Source organism: Anoplopoma fimbria, chromosome 21, assembly GCF_027596085.1.
Source record: "Anoplopoma fimbria isolate UVic2021 breed Golden Eagle Sablefish chromosome 21, Afim_UVic_2022, whole genome shotgun sequence".
Classification (NCBI taxonomy): domain Eukaryota; kingdom Metazoa; phylum Chordata; class Actinopteri; order Perciformes; family Anoplopomatidae; genus Anoplopoma; species Anoplopoma fimbria.
In genome coordinates, this window is record NC_072469.1 from 5,644,091 (window position 1) to 5,665,949 (window position 21,859).

Sequence of the window (21,859 nt, forward strand, 5' to 3'; positions counted from 1 at the left end):
ATGAGGAACCTTCTCCTCCACCTGTTCTTGATATCCGTGCTCCTGCAGTGTTCTTTGGCTCCAGCAGGCAGCAGATCAAGTATATGACATAACCACAACACAAAGCAGCATTTCTGAAGATTACTTCTGTTGCAAAACATTTCTGTGCTTCACTAGAGAAGTCTGGACCTGTGCTGACTCTAAAGTTCGGCGCTTTGCGAGGACATTACAGGGCAGTGAGAGGTACAGAGCAGCAGGTGGAGGAGTATTTAGGAATCCCGTTTGCTCATCCACCTTTGGGGCCCTTGCGGTTCGCTGCCCCCCGCCCGGCTGAGCCCTGGGACGGGGTGAGGGATGCCACTAAAATGCTTAAAATGTGAGTGTACACTGGCTTCTAGAAGGTCCCTGAAGAGCATGAAGATGTTTGGAAACAGTGCATGGGAAAATATGGCATTGTTAGAAACTACAATTTCAAGTACCACTAAAGAGACATTGTAATAACTTTGGTAACCACTATTATTTACTCTAGTGCCATCATCAGTTTAGCATTTTGAACAATGACTTCCCATGTGGGCTATAGCCTCTTTCCCCCTCGCTTCTGTGACTCAAAGCAATCCCTCATTCTACTTTTCTATTAAAAATGAAGTGTGTTTCTGGGGTTCACTTTCTTTGTTATAACACAAATTGAAATCCACTTTGGCAGTTCATTTTAGAAGTTGAAACATCTGATTTTAACAAAATTAAACATACAAAAAAGACTACAGCTACCCTGATAATTGTCCGGTGCAGCTACTTCATTGCATCTCGTTTTTTCTTTCATACATAAAAGTAATCTGTGCTGTCCATAAACATGTGCATATTTGCTTCTCTCTGTCCTGTTGTTATAAGAGCCACGATTACTTGACATGCCAGTGGAATCGCCTCTTTTGGAGCTCATGGGAAATTGTGTTCATTATAAGTAAATAATGTATGCCAAAAAACTGAAATGTTGAATAAACAACAATATTAGATCATTTTACCAAGAAAATACAGTCCTCATCTAGACATATAGAAGGAACCACACAACATACTGTGTGAAAGATGTCAAGGGAACTCCTAAAAGCACAAAAAGCACAGAAGTTCCAGTTTCACTCTCTAGACCTGCAGAACTAACAACATTACTGTCAGCCTGAACTGTACTTTGTGGTTTAAGCTATTTGGGAAATGTTTCTATAAATCAGCATGTTAGCATTGTCATTGTGTTAGCATTTAGCTGTTTAAACCCCACTCTGTGTCTCCTCAGGTGTCTGCAGGATGCAGCACCCGTGGAGGAAGCGTGGAGAACCTTCCCTGTGAAGTATCCGTCAGTAGAAATGTCAGAGGATTGCCTTTACCTCAATGTGTACAGACCATCTGCAGAACCAACTACCGGCTAGTACACGTGCACACATGCATGATGACTCAGCTAAACAGGCAATGACTTTTTAAACTTGTATTTATTCAAAGAAAACAAACAGTCTGAGTGGGGGGGTTTGTTTGTCGTGTTGCCCAGGTGATGGTGTGGATCCATGGGGGCTGGCTTCAGGAGGGGCCTTCCAGTATGATGGATCCCCACTGGCGGTTTACCAGAACGTGGTTGTGGTCGTTATTCAGTATCGACTCAGTATTTTGGGATTATTGAGGTATCAGACCGAAACGCGTGTGATATTTTAGGTTTATTATTTAAACATACACACACACACACACACACTTGCACATACTTGATTGGGGTTTGAATTGATCATATTATGAATGTTCAAATTTAAAACAGCTGACTTCATCTTTATAGTTCAGAATAAACATTTTATAAATCATTTTATATAATAAAAATCAACTAAAATGCATTCAAAGATTGGCTTATTACAATTTAAAAGTGTTGTATAAAGCATTTATTTGGGGTCTGTAGACATACAGGAGGTTTAAAGCAATTTGTAGATGAGTACAATACTATGTAATGCTATGTTATCAATAATTAATCACCTGTTGATTCACAACTTATAAATTCCTCACATTAATTAAAACGTAGCGATGTCCTTACATGTTTTTGCTACTACACCAATGTTGTATAGTGCATTACAAACAATTATACATTTATATACTGCTTATAAATGAAACATAGTGGTGATTAAGTGTTAAACATACTAATTTGCGGCATCATAATAGTGTTTAGTCTCTCCTGTTAATACATTTTGGATTTACGGTAGGTTTAATTACAGGTTTTCACAATGCTAGGGGCTCTAAATCGTTGTGAGAATTGTTTAGTAGAGAAACAAAAAAGTCCGTCGTTGCACTTCCTTCTGTGTGCCAGTAGATGTCACTAGAGGTCGTAGATTTTCTCAGTGCCATCACACCAGGTGAAAGTTTAAGATAAATACCACTTCACTAAGTGACCAGTTGTTTGCTGTTTTTAATTGAGCACTGGAGACATGACTGTGAGAGTGCTCTGTCAATTTAATTCTCTCACTTTAAGCTGGACTCGAACACGCTCCTGGAAACTGGTGCTTCCTGGATCAATATACAGACACAAAGGGAAAGGCCTTATGAGAATAACTTATATTTCAGGTGAAGGTATTTTTGGGTCCAGACATCTACGGAGTTTTCCTGAAAGGCCCACCTGAGGATGTTTTAAAGAACCAAGAATTCCAGAAAGTTCCTATGCTGATAGGAGTGACCAATCATGAGTTTGGATGGATGCTCCCACAGGTAAACCCTCAAGAGTCTTTATGTTTTTTTGATTTTCTTGTTCTTCCTGCAGGACCAACCCGGTCTCACCAACTCGTCAAATACCGACGCACCAACTAACTCCAATGTAAACCCAACCACATCTTTATCAAACCGTCTGGTCAACTAATGTTTTATAAGGAACGAAACACAAGACTTTGAGACGGCTGTTTGTGGCCCGTGCAAGACTAAAAGTAGACATTTATCATTTTATAACGTGATTAACAACACTAACTACTCACCTGAGTTGTAGTCAGTCAAGTTAACGTCAACCACTCTCTTTCCCCAAACCTGACTAAGTGATTTTCATTACTTTAACCTAACTTCCTGAGAGGACAGACGTTTATTTTGAAAAGACACTATGCATGTAACGAGGGTAAACCGACACGCGTCCAAAACTGACGCTAGAGGGGAACATAGAGCATTGTAGTCTGAACCGTACAGACACTGACCAAGCGTCGGTATTTGACTAGTTCGAAGCGAGAACATGTTGGCGGGACTCTGGCACTAACTCACCAGGAAAATTCTCTGAACATTTTCATTCATTTGACCATGTAGTGTGTGTATTGTTTAACCTTTTGGTCCTTTATAAAAAGATGCTAAGCATGGCAGAGAATGTAAGTGACACCTTGATAATATAGTGGTTCTAATGTTGTCGAAATGTATTTTTTCGTGCCTCTAATCCCTCATTATTTCCTTTTTACTTGACACACTGCATGTATCGTGTGATTAGCTCTTAGGACCTCCTGGATATGAACAAGAGGGAAGTTGTGATATCAGTGATGGACATGTGCTTTCCCTCCCGTGTAAGTGACCAAACCAAACACACATTCAATGATTTATTTTCATGATAAATACACAAGAAACAGGAAGGAAAAAATAAAAACCACTTATAAATATACTGTTAAAATAAATGTTGCTATATATTACTTCTTCTTCTCTTACAATCTCTATCTTTTCCTCTGACAGGCCTCAGGTTTAAATGAGGTCATGCTGAATGAATACCTGCAGCAGGACGACTCTCCGGAGAACGTGCGGGACGCTTTCACTGAGACACTCGGCGACATGGTGCTCGCTCTCCCCGTTCTTAAAGTGTCTGCATACCACGGAGGTGCTTCATAGTGAGTCAGAATCTAATCGCATCCTTTGTCCTCACACAACCATGACTGGCATTTTTAATTCCCTCCCGACAGATGCGGGCGTGCCCGTGTATGTCTACGAGTTTCAGCACAACGGGACGAGGCCAACTTCTGTCAGAGCTGACCACTATGACGACGTTCCTCTTTTTGCACCGGGCACACTGTGGTTACAGGTACTTGAAACAGGAAGATCCCTCATACATGGCTGCACCTGAGATAAAGTCAATAGTGTTTTGGGCAGTGCAATAATTGATATCTCCCTCAGGACCTGTGTCACAAGAAGAGGAGGAACTGAGCAAGCTCGCAATGGCTTACATAGCAAACTTTGCACGCAATGGGTAGAGTATTTAATTTCATATCTGCTGCTTCCTCTTCTTAGGAAGTGTGTATACTAGAGGATCACATTTCTATTGTCACAGGCTGTTTAAGTGTCTTTTTATGTCTTTGCTTCCCAGGACTCCCAATGGGCCCGGACTGGTGGATTGGCCTCGTTACGACCACGACGAAAACTACCTGAAGCTGAACCTGAACCTGAACCTGCAGCAGACGGTCGGCCGAGGACTGAAAACAGAACAGAGCTCGCTTCCTTGATAACCTTTCAAAGTCTCACCCTGCTAATGATGAGCTGTGATCTGAGACACGCACAAACATACATTATCACACAAAGAGGTCGTCGGATTTTCACGGTTTGTTGTTGAACGCCTGCCGTCTTTGTAGCTGGATGTGGTGGTTGATCTGGCGGACCTCCCACTGTGGACATGCGGCCGTATTTGTGCTGCTGCTTTTGAGGACAGGCCGTGGTGTCGGAGTCCACGTCACCTGTAAAAAGAGAGACGCTTCATTAAAGTCTTCATACCTTCATTTAACATTTACTGTAGCAAACATGGCAGAAAAACAAGCACACAAATGGTGTTGGTGTTGTACCTGAGATTTGAGGACTCGTAGCTCACTGTGAACTTTTCTGTACTTCTTCTCTTGTTCCAGATACTTGTCTTTAAGCTTCTCTCTGTCCCGGCGCTCCTTCAAAAAGTCTTCTTTGTAGACTTCTGCCTAAAGATGGACAAGACATTAATAAAGTATTCAAATAGGCGACTGCCTTAAAGGAATAGCCTGACAAGGGAAACACAAAGACTCAAAACGGGAGAAAATAGCTTGCTCTCTCTGAGGAAAAAAAAAAAAAAAAAAAAAAAAAAAAAAATTGGGTATGTGCTGGCCTATTTCTTGGCCAGGAGCAGTAACCTCCTGACTTGCCAAGCGACTGCACCAGACCAAGAAATAGTCTGGCATATAACCAGCCATAAAACCACAATGTGTCAGTTTACCCTTTGGTTTTTGTATGAATTGAACACACAACATAACATTGATTGGTGAGATTAAGTGCTGGTTATAACCTGTGGACATAGCCAGGCTAGCAGTTTCCCCCTGCTTCTAGTCTTTATGCTAAGCTAAGCTAACTGCCTCCTGCCTGCAGCTATATATTTTATATACACACACGAGATTGGTATCAATCTTCTGACCAAACTATCGGCAAGAAAGCAAAATAAAAATTCACTTATATGAACAAAGGTTTACCTGATGTTTCCAGAGATCCTGTAGTGTTTCACTGCTCACACTGAGAGGCTGAGTAGTGTGAAGTGCCTCATCTAGAGCCTGCAAAAAACATGTCAAAGCATAACTATAATACCACTGTTGTTGCAGGGAACAAACGTTTAAAACACCTCATACGTAACATCTCAAGCTTTACCTTGTTCAATCGCCGGATCTCCTCGTGCTGATGCTGCCCTTTTCGTGTCAAACTGCTGTTTTGTGCTCGCAGCTCTTCTGCCTCTTTTTCTGCTTTTAGTAACTCGTCTCCAGTCTGTTAGAATTGTCCCACAAATAATCAAATTATTACACAATTTTTTTTTTTTACAGATTTGAATACATTAAAATGCCTTGAATTTAGTCTGGAATCAAAATACATGCTGCATTTACCCATGCGTTCTCTTGATCCTTGACTTTCTTGGATAATGTGACTTTATTTTCTCCCTCTTCACTCATCTCCTCCTCAGCGTGATCATGTTGCAGTAATGCTTTTAAAGCTTGGACCTGAGCGTTTGGCAGAGAAAAAGGACATGAAAGCACTGAAATGACATCATTTCATCAAAAAGCTGACAAGTGCTGAATAAAACAAGGTTTTGTGAATTTACCCTCTCTTTGTAGTAATGTGCCATGGTGCGGTATTCTTTTGCCCATTTCTCATTAATAGAAAGAAGCTGAGGAAAGGAGAAAGAACAGGATTTTTTTTAATTACTGAAAACCACATGTGTGTTTTTTTGGGATTATTATAAATGTCACTTCTGAAATGTTCTCACCTCCTGCCTTTGCTCATCCAAGAGAAGTATCTGTGCTTTCATTCGGACGACACAGCTGGCAGCCGCCGCTTCCGACTGAAGAAAAAAAAAAAGAGGAAGTATTAAAATGTGGCACACGGTAAGTCCATCTGTGACTGAGCCAGCAATTATGCAATATGACTGTTATCCACTAACTTCCTTTTACACATTTTTGGAAGTTTTGCTTTCAAGTGTTTCCAGTCACACAAAGAACATGTTTTTTTTTCTTTGCGGTCCGGGAATCAGACGATGACAACATTAGACATGAGGGTGAATATTTGCCTCTCAGACGTATCTTCCAGTGTTGCAACTGTTAATATTACCTTTGGGAGACTGTCGGGAGGATAAACTGCAGCTGTGTGAAGCTTTTCTCCTGTGGAGCGGTCCGCCACACAAACCTTGTACCTGAAAACATTTGATGGCATAATCAAAAATTAACATTTGGCATTAATTTGCATTTAATTAAACTGCATGAAAAAAACAGATTATTGTAAATGAGAACGCCTCCAAACCTCACTAAATCCTGGCAGATTACATCATCAAGCAAGAAAGTAACTCACTACATTCACTCAAGTACTGTACTTGAAGCATAATATTTTGACATACTTGTACTTACCTTGAATATTTCTATTTTATGCTACTTTTTTATGCATTTCAGATGCAAATTTTGGACTTTTTACTCCATTACATTTATTTAAAACATATACTTACAAGTCTTAAATAAAAACATATACTCTTAAATGATATGAGTATCTTACTAGAAGTATACAAGTACTTAAACTTGGCAACATTACAATGCAGTTACATGTATCAAACTGAATATAATATTCTTATATAACAGTTCTAACAGCACCATTCTACATTATGAGTACTTTTTATTTTGATACTTAAAGTGCTGATAATAATTTCAAGTTAGGACTTTAAAATGTAATGGAGTACTTTCACACTATGGTATCTCTACTTTTACTCAGGATCAGAGTACTTTTCCCACCACTGCGGGTAAATATAAGGCAGTACTGTGTATGCAGTAATAAATGAGGTGATGGGGCTCACCTGTCTGTGTTGGGCAGTGATGGATACAGTCTGTTGTCTTTGGTCTGTGATCTCTCCACAGGTCGTCTGTCCATTGTGTTTTCATGTTGTGACTGTAAAAACACAGAGGAGGACATCATTTATACATAACAGCTATTTTCAAATCCTTACATCTGCCATTTATTTGGTACAAATGTATAAGAGAAAAATCTGCCTGCAGTGGATCTTAAATTTTACTGATATTTGGAGAGTTTTTATCCTAAATGTTTATTTTTATGTTTTGAATAGGTTAAAAGTTCCATTCCTTGTAGCTCTTTGCTTTTTTGTACTTCAGTTCCATTGTTTTGAAGGGAAACTGTCCTCTTAACTGCTATTATCAAAACAGCAGATTCAGATATATTCATTTAAATTAATAAACAAATGTGTAATATATCAACAACAACAAAAAATGTCCCTCCCAAAAATTGTAACCAAAAAATCAAAGACCTAAAGAAAAGAGACAAAATCATAAAAAACGCATAGTATAAAATATTTAAATATCAATCAACCATAAATAAATACAATTAAATAAATGAAAATAAAGTAAATATAATTTTAAATGAATTCATAGGTACTGTCAAAACATACATTTGACTTAAAAGCCATTTTATAGTCCTTATTTTTATTATAATCATGCCAAATTTTCACTGTAGATTGCAGAAAGTAATACTGTGGTGGTCTTGTGGTCTAGAGGGAAACCACAGTGTCTCTATTTTGTTGCTTGTCATTTCTAATGCATCTATCAAATGAAGGCATAAATTGCCCCAAAAATAATTAATAAATTAGGGGGGGAAAGAGAAGAAAGTTATATTCTATTATGCGGAAAATCAACAAGTGATTGATTAATCAACTGTATGTTAATAACTGTTAAAACAATTTAAGGTAAAAGGGCAAACATGCGCTTGTTCAACTTGCTCAGATGATCCTTATTACATGTTTATATTATAGCATTTTGAAGATGTCACCTTCAGCTCTTTGCATTTCAGATATACAGTACCAGTCAAAAAGTTTGGACACACCTTCTCATTCAACTACTTTGAAGAATCTAAAATATAAAACATATTCTGGTCTGTTGAGCATTTGTTTGTTTACCACATAATTCCATATGTGTTCCTTCATAGTTTGGATGTCTTCAATATTAATCTACAATGTAAAAAAATAAATAAAAATAAAAATAAATAAAAAACATTGAATGAGAAGGTGTGTCCAAACTTTTGACTGGTACTGTATATATATATATAAATAAATAAAATATATATAAGTATATATATATATACAGTACCAGTCAAAAGTTTGGACACACCTTCTCATTCAACTACTTTGAAGAATCTAAAATATAAAACATATTCTGGTTTGTTGAGCATTTGTTTGTTTACCACATAATTCCACATGTGTTCCTTCATAGTTTGTAGAAAAAAATAAAGATAAAGAAAAAACATTGAATGAGAAGGTGTGTCCAAACTTTTGACTGGTACTGTATATATAATAATAATAAAAAAATAAAAAAAGATTCTACAAAAATCAAGACTTGTTGCTGGCCTGAAGTTGTCTACATATATTCTGAAAAGCTGTACTGATGTGTTAAAGTGTGCACAAATGTCACAGTGTGACAGCTGACTCAAACCCACACTGAGGATGTGAAGAACCTCCACACAGTCACGCGATCACCTATAAACTGCACGTGGAGCTCTGACATGTCTTCATACCACATTCACACAATAATCAGATATGAAAACTAAAGATTAACCATGAATAGATATCAACCACTGATAACGCATTGAACTTTAAATGGTTACACTTTAACTTTCTTTATTATACACAGACACAATTTATATAATGAAATAATAAAAAAAATAATAAAATCTCACCATAGTATCACTTTGTGAGTCCTCGACATGCTCAGATCTCACAACAGCTGTGGTGTGAAGCAGCAGATTGCTCAGCAGGTGAAGTTATACAGCAGATCCGGAGTGACGTGGTAAAAGCAGAAGCGTCCGTTCACCGCAGGGCAGAGCCGCAGACGGACTTTAACGAAGGAAAGGAAAGTACAAGTGGCTGATCAGCAGCTCTAGCGGTAATTAACCATGTCATTATGGGATGGATCGGTGACTAAGAGAAATAGCTGACTGCGCTGCAAGAAATGACACACGTTGTTATGTAGTTTTTAGTATGGCAACATGACTGACTGACGATTTTTAATCGTGTCTTTGTGATGTTTTACTGCACTTTATGATTATTGTTTTAGGGGGGGGGACTTCCCATTTAACTGTCAGTAATACAACAATGGATTAACAGGGCATCCTAGTAGGCACTTTATTATGTTTGTTTTACACTGAAAGTGGATCCTAGAGGGCATTTTATTATGTTTTCTACCATGGAAATGCATCCTAGTAGGCACTTTATCATGTTTTCTACCATGGAAATGCATCCTAGTAGGCACTTTATCATGTTTTCTACCATGGAAATGCATCCTAGTAGGCACTTTTCATCAATGGAAATGCATTTAGGCACTTTATCATGTTTTCTACCATGGAAATGCATCCTAGTAGGCACTTTATCATGTTTTCTACCATGGAAATGCATCCTAGTAGGCACTTTATCATGTTTTCTCCAATGGAAATGCATCCTAGTAGGCACTTTATTATGTTTTCTACCATGGAAATGCATCCTAGTAGGCACTTTATCATGTTTTCTACCATGGAAATGCATCCTAGTAGGCACTTTATCATGTTTTCTACCATGGAAATGCATCCTAGTAGGCACTTTATCATGTTTTCTACCATGGAAATGCATCCTAGTAGGCATGTTTTCTACCATGGAAAAATGTTTTCTACACACTGAAAGTGGATCCTAGTAGGCACTTTATTATGTTTTCTACCATGGAAGTGCATCCTAGAGGACACTGCATTACATTTTCTCCACTGGAAGGGCACACACACACACACACACACACACACACACACACACACACACACACACACACACACACACACACACACACACACACAAAAGGACATTAATGGGGAGAAAATGCCTTTATTAGGTCTTGCATTTGTATTTGTGTGAGCCTCAAATTCTAAAGAATATTTTTCTGACCAGAAATGACTATGAAGATGACTAACACTATGACTAAAATGTTACAAAAGTAGTTGTAATTCTGCATTATCTTTATAAAAAAAATGCATTGTATCCCGTTCAAAAGAAGGACAATATAATAACGATATAAGTTTTTTTTTTAAAGATTCAAAATAAAGTAAGATTTAAGAAAATAAAGTACCACTTTAGCCCTCAAGTCGTCATTTCTTACAGTGGGCAGCCTGCAGGTTTAATCTTCCTGGATTGTTGAACTGCTCACACGATGAAGCCGGAAAGCGTTTCAAAGACTGTAGTTTCAAAATGATCAAAATAAAACTAACGTGTTGGGGTCTGTGGGAAAATCACACATCTCGCAGGTTCATCAAGTTACTCAATCTGTTGAGTCAGACGGACTCGTTTCAGGGAAGGAGGAGAGGGGGAAACACGCCGCCGCTCCTCCTCCAGTAATCGATACTCAGTGCAGGGGAGTCTTTTACTCTCTCTAGAAACATGTGTTTCTGAAGCCTATTTTACACATCCCCTCACACAGAACTGTGAGACCACCTCCCTCTTCCTTCCTGGATCAAAAAAAAGACTGTACAACAATGTGATGCCCAAAGAAAACCGGTTGCAAAATTCCCCTTGTGACATTTTTTACCAACAATAATTACTCTTTACATTTTTCTGATTTTTGGGAATGAAGTTGGAGCTTCCACTTCCATTAATTTTAGCATATGTTGGGGAGGTTTCAGGAAAGTATTGTGGGATATCCCACTTCACCAAAATAACTTATTTTAAAGTCAAAAAAATGAAAAATACAGTCCTCCTGAATGAGGATGTTTTCTACTGTGAGAAAACCAATGCAGTTGAGTGCCAAGGCCAACGCTGATGCCATTAGTCACTGCGTAGATGTAACCGGAGAAAATAGGTCATCTTTAAAGTACAAAGTCAAAGCATTCTCTGTTGATAGGTGTTTTTCTCGAACATTTGGTTTCACTATGATACATTATAGGCTTAAACTCCAGTCTAGAGGCTTCTTTTGGTTGCAGGGAGATTTTATTTGTAGCCTATTGGTAATATGCAGCTTTAAGACCACCTAATCCGGGAACAAGTCATGACCAAGACCAGAGTGTATCGAGACCAAAACTTTGAGCGGTCGAGACCAAGTCGAGACCAAGACCAAGACAAGACCAGACCAGTGTGACTCACACACTGCCTGATACATTTACGATAAAATGTAAAACATGCAAACCAGAGGCACTTCTCAAATCGATCTGAAAGATCCACTTCCCCCCAAAAACAAACAATGATAATAAATAAAGATTGACATTCAACGTATCTCTTAAATTGCAGAAATGTACAATGCCAACATTATTTTTTTCTGGCGACTGGGTTTGAAATATAACTATGTTTTTTTTACCTGATAGATGCAAGTGATAAACCCCTGCCCAGACTCAAAATATCCTCTTCACAAAAAGCTATGAAGGCTATGATATCATAGTTGCTTTGCCCATATACTTTACTGCACCTCAACTTCTTGTAGTCCACTTAAAAAAACTAAAAAGTGAGGCTCTTTGCACTTGAAACAAAGCAAAGTTACTCCTTGGTCAGACAGACAATGTGTACTATTTTAGAGTTTTAACCTTTTTGTCAAATGATGAATGTCTAAAGGTAAAAGTTCAATGTATAAGCCAGCAAATAGTTTATTTGCACTTTAATTCCAAGTTCAGTTCTAGATCGATGTGTGGAAATTTCACATTAGCACTTAATTACAATAATAATAATAATACATTTTATTTGTATAGCGCTTTAAAAGATAGTCAAAGGCACTTGACATCGTAAGGACAGAAACAATAATAGAAATAAAAATGTAAACAAGGCAGAGAGATGACATTATAACAGAAATAAACAAAACAACAACAAGAAAAAAGACATACATAACTAGCATCACAGGTCGAAAGCAGATGGCTTAGAAGTTCTATACATATTAATAGTAGCATAGTGTTGGTGGCAGCAGCAGTGACTAAAACTGTGACACCGATTACCGACATTACTGTACCGTCACAGCTCCCCATGTTGTGGTTTTACAGAAGGGGCCTTTCTTAATGTAACACCTGTGCAGTGTGTTCCCAGCAGCCCCGTTTACGGTACGTGTGACACAGCAGTAAGTCACTAGAAAGGAAAGAGGAGGTTACTGCTGAGCTCCTTCTTCCTGCCACGACAATCTCACTCTGAAAGATACACACTTTATGTTCCTGTCTGTGTCGCACACACACGCCTTCGGTTCACACATATAAGAGATAAGACATCTTGTGGCCTACACCTACGAATATAAAACCAAAAGCGGGTGTCCTTTCTTTACGGGTTTTCTATCCTCTTCAGTGGTTTAGTGGTTAAGTTTATTTGCATACATCTTAGTCTGACCTTAGGCCCCTGATTTATGTGAATCAAAAAGAAAAGAAAGAAATGGAAACTCAACAAAGACAATGTTAAAAGTGTAAACATGAATGTCTGAAAGTTTGTGTTTCTGTGTGTTTTGAGAGAAGAGCTTCCAAAACTACTTAATAGAAAGTAACAGTTAAGATTAATGTGTCATTATTTAGGATTATCTTTGAACGTTTGGATGAATTTTTACTGATAAACACATAATTTACTTATTTCCAAAAAACAGACAAAACCCAACAATTTAGCTTCAATGTTTACTCAACATCTGCATGATATGTTATATTACCCACCAAAACTGTTACTTCAAGATTATTACGAATATATATAATATTATTACGATTTACAGCACAAAGATAATTTAATATAACATTTCAACATTTTATCTCAAACATATTTTAAGTTTTGCCATCAAATAAGAAGTGATATCATAAAAAGAAAATAATCTGCCTGCAGGAATTATATTTTAGCCTGAAAACACCAGAAACCAATTATTATTATTTTATATAGAAATGAGTCAGACCCAGATCATTTTAGTAAAAAATTAAAAAGCTAAATAACAATAAATTAATCTACTGTTTCACAAAAACATACAGTACATGTACAGTGCATTCAGAACATATTCTGGTTCTATTTTTTTGCTGATGGTAGTATAATCGTTTCAATACATTTCCTTCTCGACATAAGTGAAAACAGGATTTAAGATTTTTATTGCCTATTTGTTAAAAGGAAAAAACTGCAATATTTCATTGGAATAAGTATTTAGACCGTTTGCTAGGACATTTAAAATTTCAGCTCATGTGCATCCCATTTCTCCTGATCATCTTTGAACCTCGATTGGAGTCCACCTGTGGTGAATTCGATTGATTATATATCTATCTATCTATCTATATAAGGAATCACAGCAGACAACACATATTAGAGCAAAAACCAAGGCGTTGGTTGAAGGAACCTTCTGCAGATCTGGGGAAGGTGACAAAAACAACTGAACAACCAGGACTCTTCCTAGAGCTTGCTGCCTGGCAAAACTGATCAATCAGGGCAGAAAGGGCCCTAGCTGAGCTCCAGAGATCCTGTGTGGAGATTTGAGAAAATCCCAGAAAACAACCATCACTGCAACATCCTATTAATCCAAGCTTTATGTCAGAGTAACCAGACATATGCCTCTCCTTAGTGACAGACTCATGAAATATGAATGATAAAAGCAACTCTCGGAATGTGAAAAACAAGATTCTCTGGTCCGATGAGTCCAAGATTGAACTGTGTGACCATAATTCTAAGCGTTGCAACTGAAGAAAACCAGCAACACTCACCATCTGCACATTACCATCCTAGTGGTGAAGTGCACTAAAAGACCTACAGAACTAGAAAGATCAGACCCCATGCTGATAAGGATGGATGTGAGGCTCATTAAATGTATCAGGCTATATTCAAATGTCTGACATGTGCTTCCATTAGGCAATATTATCAGAAAACACTCCAAAAACTTAATTGTTATGCAGATGACACCCAGTAATATCTCTCAGATCAAGCCAGATGAAACCAACCAGTTTGCTAAACTTCAAACATTCCTTAAGGACATAAAAAACCTGGATTACCTGCAACTTTGTGATGTTAAGCTCAAACAAAACTGAAACTATTCTACTAGGCCCAGGATGTTGTATGTGTGCAGATTGTAAAGCCCTCTGAGGCTGATTTGTGATTTGTGATTTTGGGCCATACAAAATAAATTGAACTGAATTGAATGTGGATGGTTTAGAGTGTAGGATCTTAATGAAGCCATGAGGAATAATTTCATTAAATGGTTTTATTATGCTCTCTTATGTACATGTTATTGTATTTCATGTAATCTGTGCCTCATCCTATAACATGACATAAAGGCAGATCCGTGTCTTTTAATATTTGTAAAAACAGCTGCAGTGACGTGACGTTCAATTTGAATTCTAAAAGCTCTTAATGGCAAACAATTCTAAATAAAAACCAAGTAAAAGGAGTTGAATACAATGGTCTTAAGTTTTTAACATCTACAAACTAAAGTGGTAGAATATATGAATATAGCTTTTTCTAGTTTTTATCTTTTTAAATGATGTAAGCCAATAATCAAGGGTCAAAGGTCAGGTGTCACTATGTGAACAATAAGTATTTATAGATGGAGGAGAGATAATATTGATTCGGAGGATAAATGTAAAATGTGTTCTTTTGCTCATAAAATAGATTTCACATAAACAATCATATCACACTTTAGAATCCAAGGACAATTTCACAGCCTCATTTTTTAACATTTTATTAAAAAACATTTCAGATTCTGCCACAGGGTGGGAGGGTGATTATCAGTGGAATTAGATAGCAGCACTGCTCATTCACGCTACAGTGCACGGCACTCTTAAGATTTGATTTAAAACCTAAAGATAAAAAAGGTACGTTGTCATATTATACAAATGTGTGAGTGACATTCATATCAAATATTTCACATTAAGACAAACTGGCCTTCAGGTGCAAAAATAATTTACTGCATACTAGCACCATATTTAATATACAAAGATTTAACAGAGATGATCTTCACAGCTGGTTATTATTGTGTCTCATATGCTCTGATATGTTGTTCACCAACAGGCTCCACATGGTATTGTCTTATTAGAGCTGCACTCCTCGAGCCGAGCTCTGCAGAGAGAGAGAGACAGATTACATGTAGTCGACATATATTAACATGTGGTGACGTCCTCTCACACAAACTTGCTGTACGTACTCAGACACTTCTTTGCAGTTATATGTAATTCCTTGATCCAGCGCATTCTGTAAATCCTTTAAAGATGCATTTGTGCAGTTTGTCCTTGAAGAGAAAACACAAAAAATGACTTTAGGATCAATTATTTCAGTATAAGTTTGTATCTGAGCAAAAGTTAGCCACTGTGGAAGAAAACACAGAACATTTATGCACTTATCACATTCAACATGAACTACAAAAAAGGACGATAATGTTGCAGAAGTCTTGTGTGTGAGGAGAAAACCTTACACAGAGTTCGCCTGTGTGACCAGAACAACATTCAGGCTTTTCACCCTGGGATATTTGAACCGCTTCACCTCGATGCTGGCAAACACACTGACAACAACAATAAAAGAGCACAATTTAGTCAGCAAAGGGAAAGAAGAAAATAGCACAAAGGATGTGATATGAAAGGAATAGAATTTACAGATGTTTTGTGTACATAATTCTCACTAATGTTACTTTATAATAATATTTAAATGCTTGATTATTGGAGATGAAATGACACCAAAAATACACACTAAGTTTTACATCCCTAATTCTGCATTGGTTTGTTTCCTGCTGAATTGTTAATTTGAGGATGTGGTAATCTGAGAGAATTATTCTCACGCTGCAGAGCGCCTTATATCTAATATAAAAAATGCACACATTTAAGCCATTCTGAGCAGAATCATAATGATTTAAGACAAAACTGTAGTTCACATGCTCAGTTTTAGAAAACCATGTATACTATATTGTATGTAACCCACACAATCACTCTCATAATAATGCTGATAGTTTTTTGGCTGAATGAACCTCTGAAAAGATAAAACTGACAACACAAGAGGTGCAGATCAGCTCACCTTGTAGGATTGAATGGTGTGGCGATGGATCCGTTCAGCATCGCTGAGACGTCACCACATGCAGCATCTGCAAACTACACACATGAGCGAAAATGCACTTAAGACTCACATTACTGACCCACTATTTATTTTGCAATGTAGACATTTATGATTCATGCAGCAGTGAATATATATTTGGGGTTATCTGTTCTTAAAATAGGTCCAATAAACAGTTGTTATTTAGAAGAAAGAGGCTGTTTTACACTACTTATTAGTCCATTTCTTGTCATTGTATTAACTATACCTTTTGGAATTAATCAGGTGAACAAACACACACCCACAGATGCAAAACAGTCGATATGTTATATGAATACAAAGGATCATTACATTTGGCATTAATGTTTGTTTAACTGTCATAATGCTGCATCATTTTACCAATCACCGTTTCAGTATAGGCATTTTGTGAACACACGTCTTCTTATTTGTTAAGATCCACCCTGAGTTTTTACGGTATTCACTCAAGACAAAGCAGCATTGATTTCCTATCTGGAACGGTTTGGAAAAGAACCAGGTTGCTTGTAGGAATTTCCCACACGAGGAAATATTTCACAGAGGAGATAATAAGGAGGTGAACGGTAACACATTCCAAGCATGACAAAAACTAATTTATATATATCATTTATAATAATTATGACAGTAATTTTTTCTTGTTTACATATTTCTTAAACGTATCTCTTTTTCTCTTCTCATCCTGCTCCCTCACATCACTGTTGGGTGTGGTCACAGGTGCAGCAGGCAAAATATGAAATATTGCTTTTCAGCTTCAAGTTACTCTTTAAGGAACAGTGTGTAGGATTTAGGGGGCTTTGTTGGCAGATATTGACTCTAGAGGGGGCCTTGTGCATTTTTAAATTAACTGAAGGCCACCGTAGTTCTCAGAGATGCTTGGAGAAGGAGGGGTGAGCAGATGGGTATTCAGTTGGAAGCAATCTGTAACCTCACCACTAGATGTCACTAAATGCTACGGCCTGCTCCTTTAAAAAAAATGTCAGTTTCACTATGAACACACACAGGCATACTGCTTTATTTAATGCTGACGGTGTTGTAAAAGTCAGTAGAGATGAAACACCAATGACTATTTTTTGGGGAAGCTGCTGCCTGCTGCAGCTGCAAGTTACCCTGTGAGAGCGGACAGCTCAACAATGTGCTATAACTCAATACCAAGCTCTGTTTCTCTTTTTGTTCATAAGAAGCAACCCCTTTCACATTATTTTTCACATCATCGTTTGATGTATTTTTATTGGAAAAATACCGGTTATAATCGCAGCTTGCTGAGCCGAAAAAAAAATCCAAGTTTTAACAATTTGTCTTGCTGCACTTACAACATTCTGAGGTGACGCAAGGTTGGGTTTGCTTAATATCATTCCAACTGCGTAGCAGTAGTACTTTCTTAGAGATCCTAGCTACAGCTGATGTTAAAGATATTTTAACTATTGATGTTTTTATTGTCATGCTTCAAATTTAATGCAAAACACTTTTTGTGTTTTTGTTTTTCATGCTTTTTATGGTTCGTTTTGTGTTTCTGCATGTCCATGTTTTATGTTGGACTGAATCTGTTTGTTTTTGTTTCTTGTTTGGTGAATATGTGGAAAAGTGATTTTATGTGGTGGTAGTTTTATCACAGAATAAAACCCAGACAAACCAAACCAGGGCTGCTCTGGTTGTGTGGGTTGCCACTGCTCGCTCAGGAGAGAGCTATGCAATGTGGCTCCATGGAGACGGAAACAAAGCCTCATTGATGAAGAACCAGGCTGACTGACCTTTTTCTTTCCTCCTCCATCGAAAACATTTAAGCCAGGAGATAGTTCACCTCGTGCTCCACATATGTGTTATTTTAACCACTGCTTGATCCCACAACTGTCGTTTTGTTGCCAAAACGATGGAGCATTCCTGTTGATAACTTACAGCAGCTGAGACTCTGTTCCAAAAGGAGCGAACAGGGTTGTTCACACAGTCGTCCCATCCTGGGCAGCTGGTAGTGAACGTTTCTACAGCAACAAACCAAGTGTAGCACCCATAAACATACAATTACAATATCTCCTGGATGAGAATCGTAAAAAAAATCAACAATATTTGCATTTCAATAAAACAAAGTGGGTAAGTTAAGCTTTGCACAGAGACTGGAAACAGGAAAAGCTGGTAGCTTCATATTAACATACATGAGAGCGGTATTGATCTTTTCACCTAACTCGTTGCAAGAAGGCAAATGTGTCCTTCCCAAAAAATAAATTCTCAGCTCTAAAACAGTTCTGTTATAGAATCTGGCTGTTAAAAGATGGGGGGAATGAATTTTAGATGTTTGCCTGAGAGGCAAAATGTACATGCTCTTGAAATTAAATAAATGAAAACATTATTGGGGATGAATATTGGAGCTTGCTAATGAGGTTATTCGGTTTGAAATCCTCTGTTCACCTACTTCAAACCAGCCTGAAACAAGGTTCGATCTAAGAAATTGACCATGATTGCTGGTGATGAATATATTTCTTTTTCATGGTAAAATGCAAATCCTCTCCCCGTCTCCATGTGGCTTAAAAAAAAAGTTGTGCATGTCACAAGAAAATGATGTCCAATCTCAAAAGACACCCACATCTCCATCATAATTTATGGTTTTAGGAGCTAAATGGAACATATTTCACAGTATGTCGTGGGTTGACACTGCAATATCTTTAATATATGTACATATGCATCTGTGTAGACATGTGTAGTTGTTAATGTTGTTCATTTCTATTTACTAATGTGTGTACATTTTGTGTTTATTTCCCTAATGTAGTATGCTATAATGTCCCTACAATAATTATTGTTATTATCATTAGTAGTCGTTTTTATTATTTTTATTATTTATTTATCATAATTTAAATTCTGCGCAAGAGAAATTCTTTACATAAATTGTTTAAAAAATTAAAATAAAGGATGGAGTTGAAAATATGCTACTTTTAGATACTTATGTAATTTATTTTGTGAACAGTGCTTAGAAAAGTATTGATGCTCCTGGCTGATGACTTTTTATTTAATTTTTTGTGCTATTACTGCAAAAATTGAGGATGCTCTCAATACCAGCAAGATAAAATATGACTTGACATGTTTTGATATGATACTATGTAAAAGTAACTGTATGCAACGCAACACCTCTGGAATTTCATGTCAGAATATATGACTGATATCTGTTTTTATTCCCATGTTTTTATGTTGCAGAGTGACCCAACACACCCAAAAAGGCATGGAAGGCCTTTTCCTTAAGTTAAGTTGACGCACAAATAATTAAAAACATATTTATTGATGTCAAATAGTACAAGTTAACTTAACAGTAAAATGACTGCTGCTACTCTTCTTTCTGTCCTTCATCTTTTAATTTATTTTGTAGATAATAATAAACTTTGCCATGAGGTTGTCTTCTGGACTAAGAGTCTTACCGCTGCTGCCCTTCTTTCCACACCAGGTCAGACCATCCAGCACTGATCCCAACAGAGTGTTCTCGAGAGTGAGAAAACAATCTCCCTTCTTAGTGAATTCATGGACCACATCCTTGCTTTTGCTCCAGAACATCATCTAAAAAACACACAAATGCATTGTGCTGCATTAATAAAGAGTGGATAAGGTACACACGGACAGACAGTCTTGTGACGAGCTGTGTTTACTCTTTGCATTCGAGTTTGAAGGGGACGGCGGCGATCAAAGGGTCGTAGGCTTCCATGGGAACCTCACAAGGGTCCAGCCCGACGTAGGCTTGTTCAAAAACACCCCATAACTTTTCACAGTCGTCTCTGAAAAAAAAAGGACAGTGCTGCTTAGTCTCAGGAACAAGGGTCAACCTCATAGTGAAGGAAAAGGTTGAGGTGTAGGACCAAATCTGATGCATGCTGGGTATGAATAACAGTGTACTTATTGGAAATGGGAAAATAAACAATTTCAAGTTAGAACACATGGTCGTGGTTGAGAAGCAATAAGTCCATTACATATTATCATTCAGTATCAACTTAGTTTTGATGCATAATGGAGACAAATATTAATGTGCTTGTGGATCAGCCTGCTCAACCATTCATATGTTTTGAAGTACTGTTTATTTGCTATATTTATTAATTTGACCAAAAGAAGAAGGGCATTTCCTCCCTCCTTCATTTGATGATTTTGATGACTTTACACCAGTTGGAGTTATGTTTTTTGTGAAGAATTTACTTTTTGAAAAGCGCTCTATAGATAAAAGTATTAACATTATAAAGAAACTATGTGAAAACTGGGTCATTGTTGAATGTGTCCAATTCATACCTCAAGTCAATATTCAAGGACACTTGAATTATCTTTCTTTATTCTAGTGTCATTTTAGCTGTGTTCATGCACCTCTTAGACCACAATGTATTGTTGTCTTTATTGTATTTCAATGCATTTTGCTGCTATGACCACTTCATTTCCTATCAGGGATTAAAAGAGTTATATATCCATCCATCCATCCATTTTTACATCCAGAAAGCTTTGTCTGTTATCTAGTTCACCTTAATCGATATGAATGAGATTGACAGATTAATGCAAACTCAGCACAACAGCACCACAAACTACATCCTCCTCCAAAATGACCACAAAGTTGTAACAGACTGCATTAGCTCATGCACAGTGAGTTAGGTGTACCGGAGTACATACTGCAAATATTAAACATATCTTAAATTGTATCCCAAATTGAGTAATTGTCAGTCTCCAAGTTGTGTGGTTCATTTTATACCTACGTGATATCTATACAGAAACTTTTAAAACATAAAAATACTTACCCCTTGAACATTGAGGCATTGAACGCCTTACACCTTGCATTAAATGTTGCCCCAACTTTTGGTGCACTCAGCCCGAGTGTCAGTCCCAACACCAGGGCGACGATAACGACCAGCAGCAGGACGGCGACGACACCTAGAATCAGAAAGAGTCTCCTGCGTCTCTTCTCCGGACGCCCGTTCTCTCCACTCTCCATTTGAAAGTCCTTATAAACGTCTGAATCACACCGGTAGTCTGGCTGTTACCCCGTTGTTTTGTTGTCAATGATACATCGCTCGCGCTCGTGCTTCTATTCTACTGACCTTGAAGCACTGGTCAGAAATAAAGTTTCGCATTCACTCAGATAGTGTGCTTAAGGACAACTTTGAGGAACTTGTATTTGTATTTCCCTTTTCTTGATACTTGCACTTCACTGCATTTCAGAGGCAAATACTCTTCATTTATTTGATACCTTTAGTTATTTTGCTAATTCAGATTGTTAATACATAATACAACCAATACATTCTGATGTATTATCATATATGAAGAATGAAGATAAGACTTCTGTACTTTTACTTGTGCAAGAGTATTTTAAGAGTGTGGTGTTTCCTTAACTTAAGTAAGGAACCCTTTAAAAAAACATATTTTTAAATTAGCTTAAAT

At 37.4% G+C, this 21,859-nt stretch overlaps 2 protein-coding genes and 1 pseudogene across 2 annotated transcripts; 1 reads left to right on the forward strand and 2 right to left on the reverse strand.

Annotated features, from left to right (window-relative positions):
- Window positions 1-4,072, forward strand: LOC129111087 (carboxylesterase 5A-like). Its single transcript, XM_054623383.1, has 7 exons — window positions 1-79; window positions 157-355; window positions 1,262-1,389; window positions 1,511-1,657; window positions 2,582-2,700; window positions 3,688-3,829; window positions 3,912-4,072. Exons 1-7 carry the CDS (start codon window positions 1-3, stop codon window positions 4,070-4,072), a joined length of 975 nt encoding a protein of 324 aa, XP_054479358.1.
- LOC129110945 (TNFAIP3-interacting protein 1-like) lies at window positions 3,545-9,317 on the reverse strand. The gene is made up of 10 exons (XM_054623219.1): window positions 9,169-9,317; window positions 7,283-7,374; window positions 6,553-6,634; window positions 6,212-6,286; window positions 6,047-6,112; window positions 5,832-5,945; window positions 5,602-5,715; window positions 5,430-5,507; window positions 4,782-4,907; window positions 3,545-4,676 (listed from the first exon to the last, which is right to left on the reverse strand). The coding sequence occupies exons 1-10, from the start codon at window positions 9,169-9,171 to the stop codon at window positions 4,539-4,541; spliced, it is 888 nt and encodes a 295-aa protein (XP_054479194.1). The 5' UTR covers window positions 9,172-9,317; the 3' UTR covers window positions 3,545-4,538.
- Window positions 9,318-15,095: 5,778 nt separating this feature from the next.
- LOC129110585 (ADP-ribosyl cyclase/cyclic ADP-ribose hydrolase 1-like) lies at window positions 15,096-21,519 on the reverse strand (annotated as a pseudogene).
- Between the last annotated feature and the right edge of the window lie 340 nt (window positions 21,520-21,859).

Excerpts from the sequence above, each read along its gene's own strand:
- LOC129110945 (XM_054623219.1), bottom strand. Across the intron at positions 6,635-7,282 it reads TCACTGCCCAACACAGACAG|GTACAAGGTTTGTGTGGCGG; the intron begins GTGAGCCCCATC and ends AAATGTTTTCAG. Across the intron at positions 5,716-5,831 it reads AGGATCAAGAGAACGCATGG|ACTGGAGACGAGTTACTAAA; the intron begins GTAAATGCAGCA and ends CAATTCTAACAG.
- LOC129111087 (XM_054623383.1), top strand. The coding sequence starts at position 1 with ATGAGGAACCTTCTCCTCCACCTGTTCTTGATATCCGTGCTCCTGCAG. Across the intron at positions 1,658-2,581 it reads GAGGTATCAGACCGAAACGC|ACATCTACGGAGTTTTCCTG; the intron begins GTGTGATATTTT and ends TTTTGGGTCCAG. Across the intron at positions 3,830-3,911 it reads AGTGTCTGCATACCACGGAG|ATGCGGGCGTGCCCGTGTAT; the intron begins GTGCTTCATAGT and ends CCCTCCCGACAG.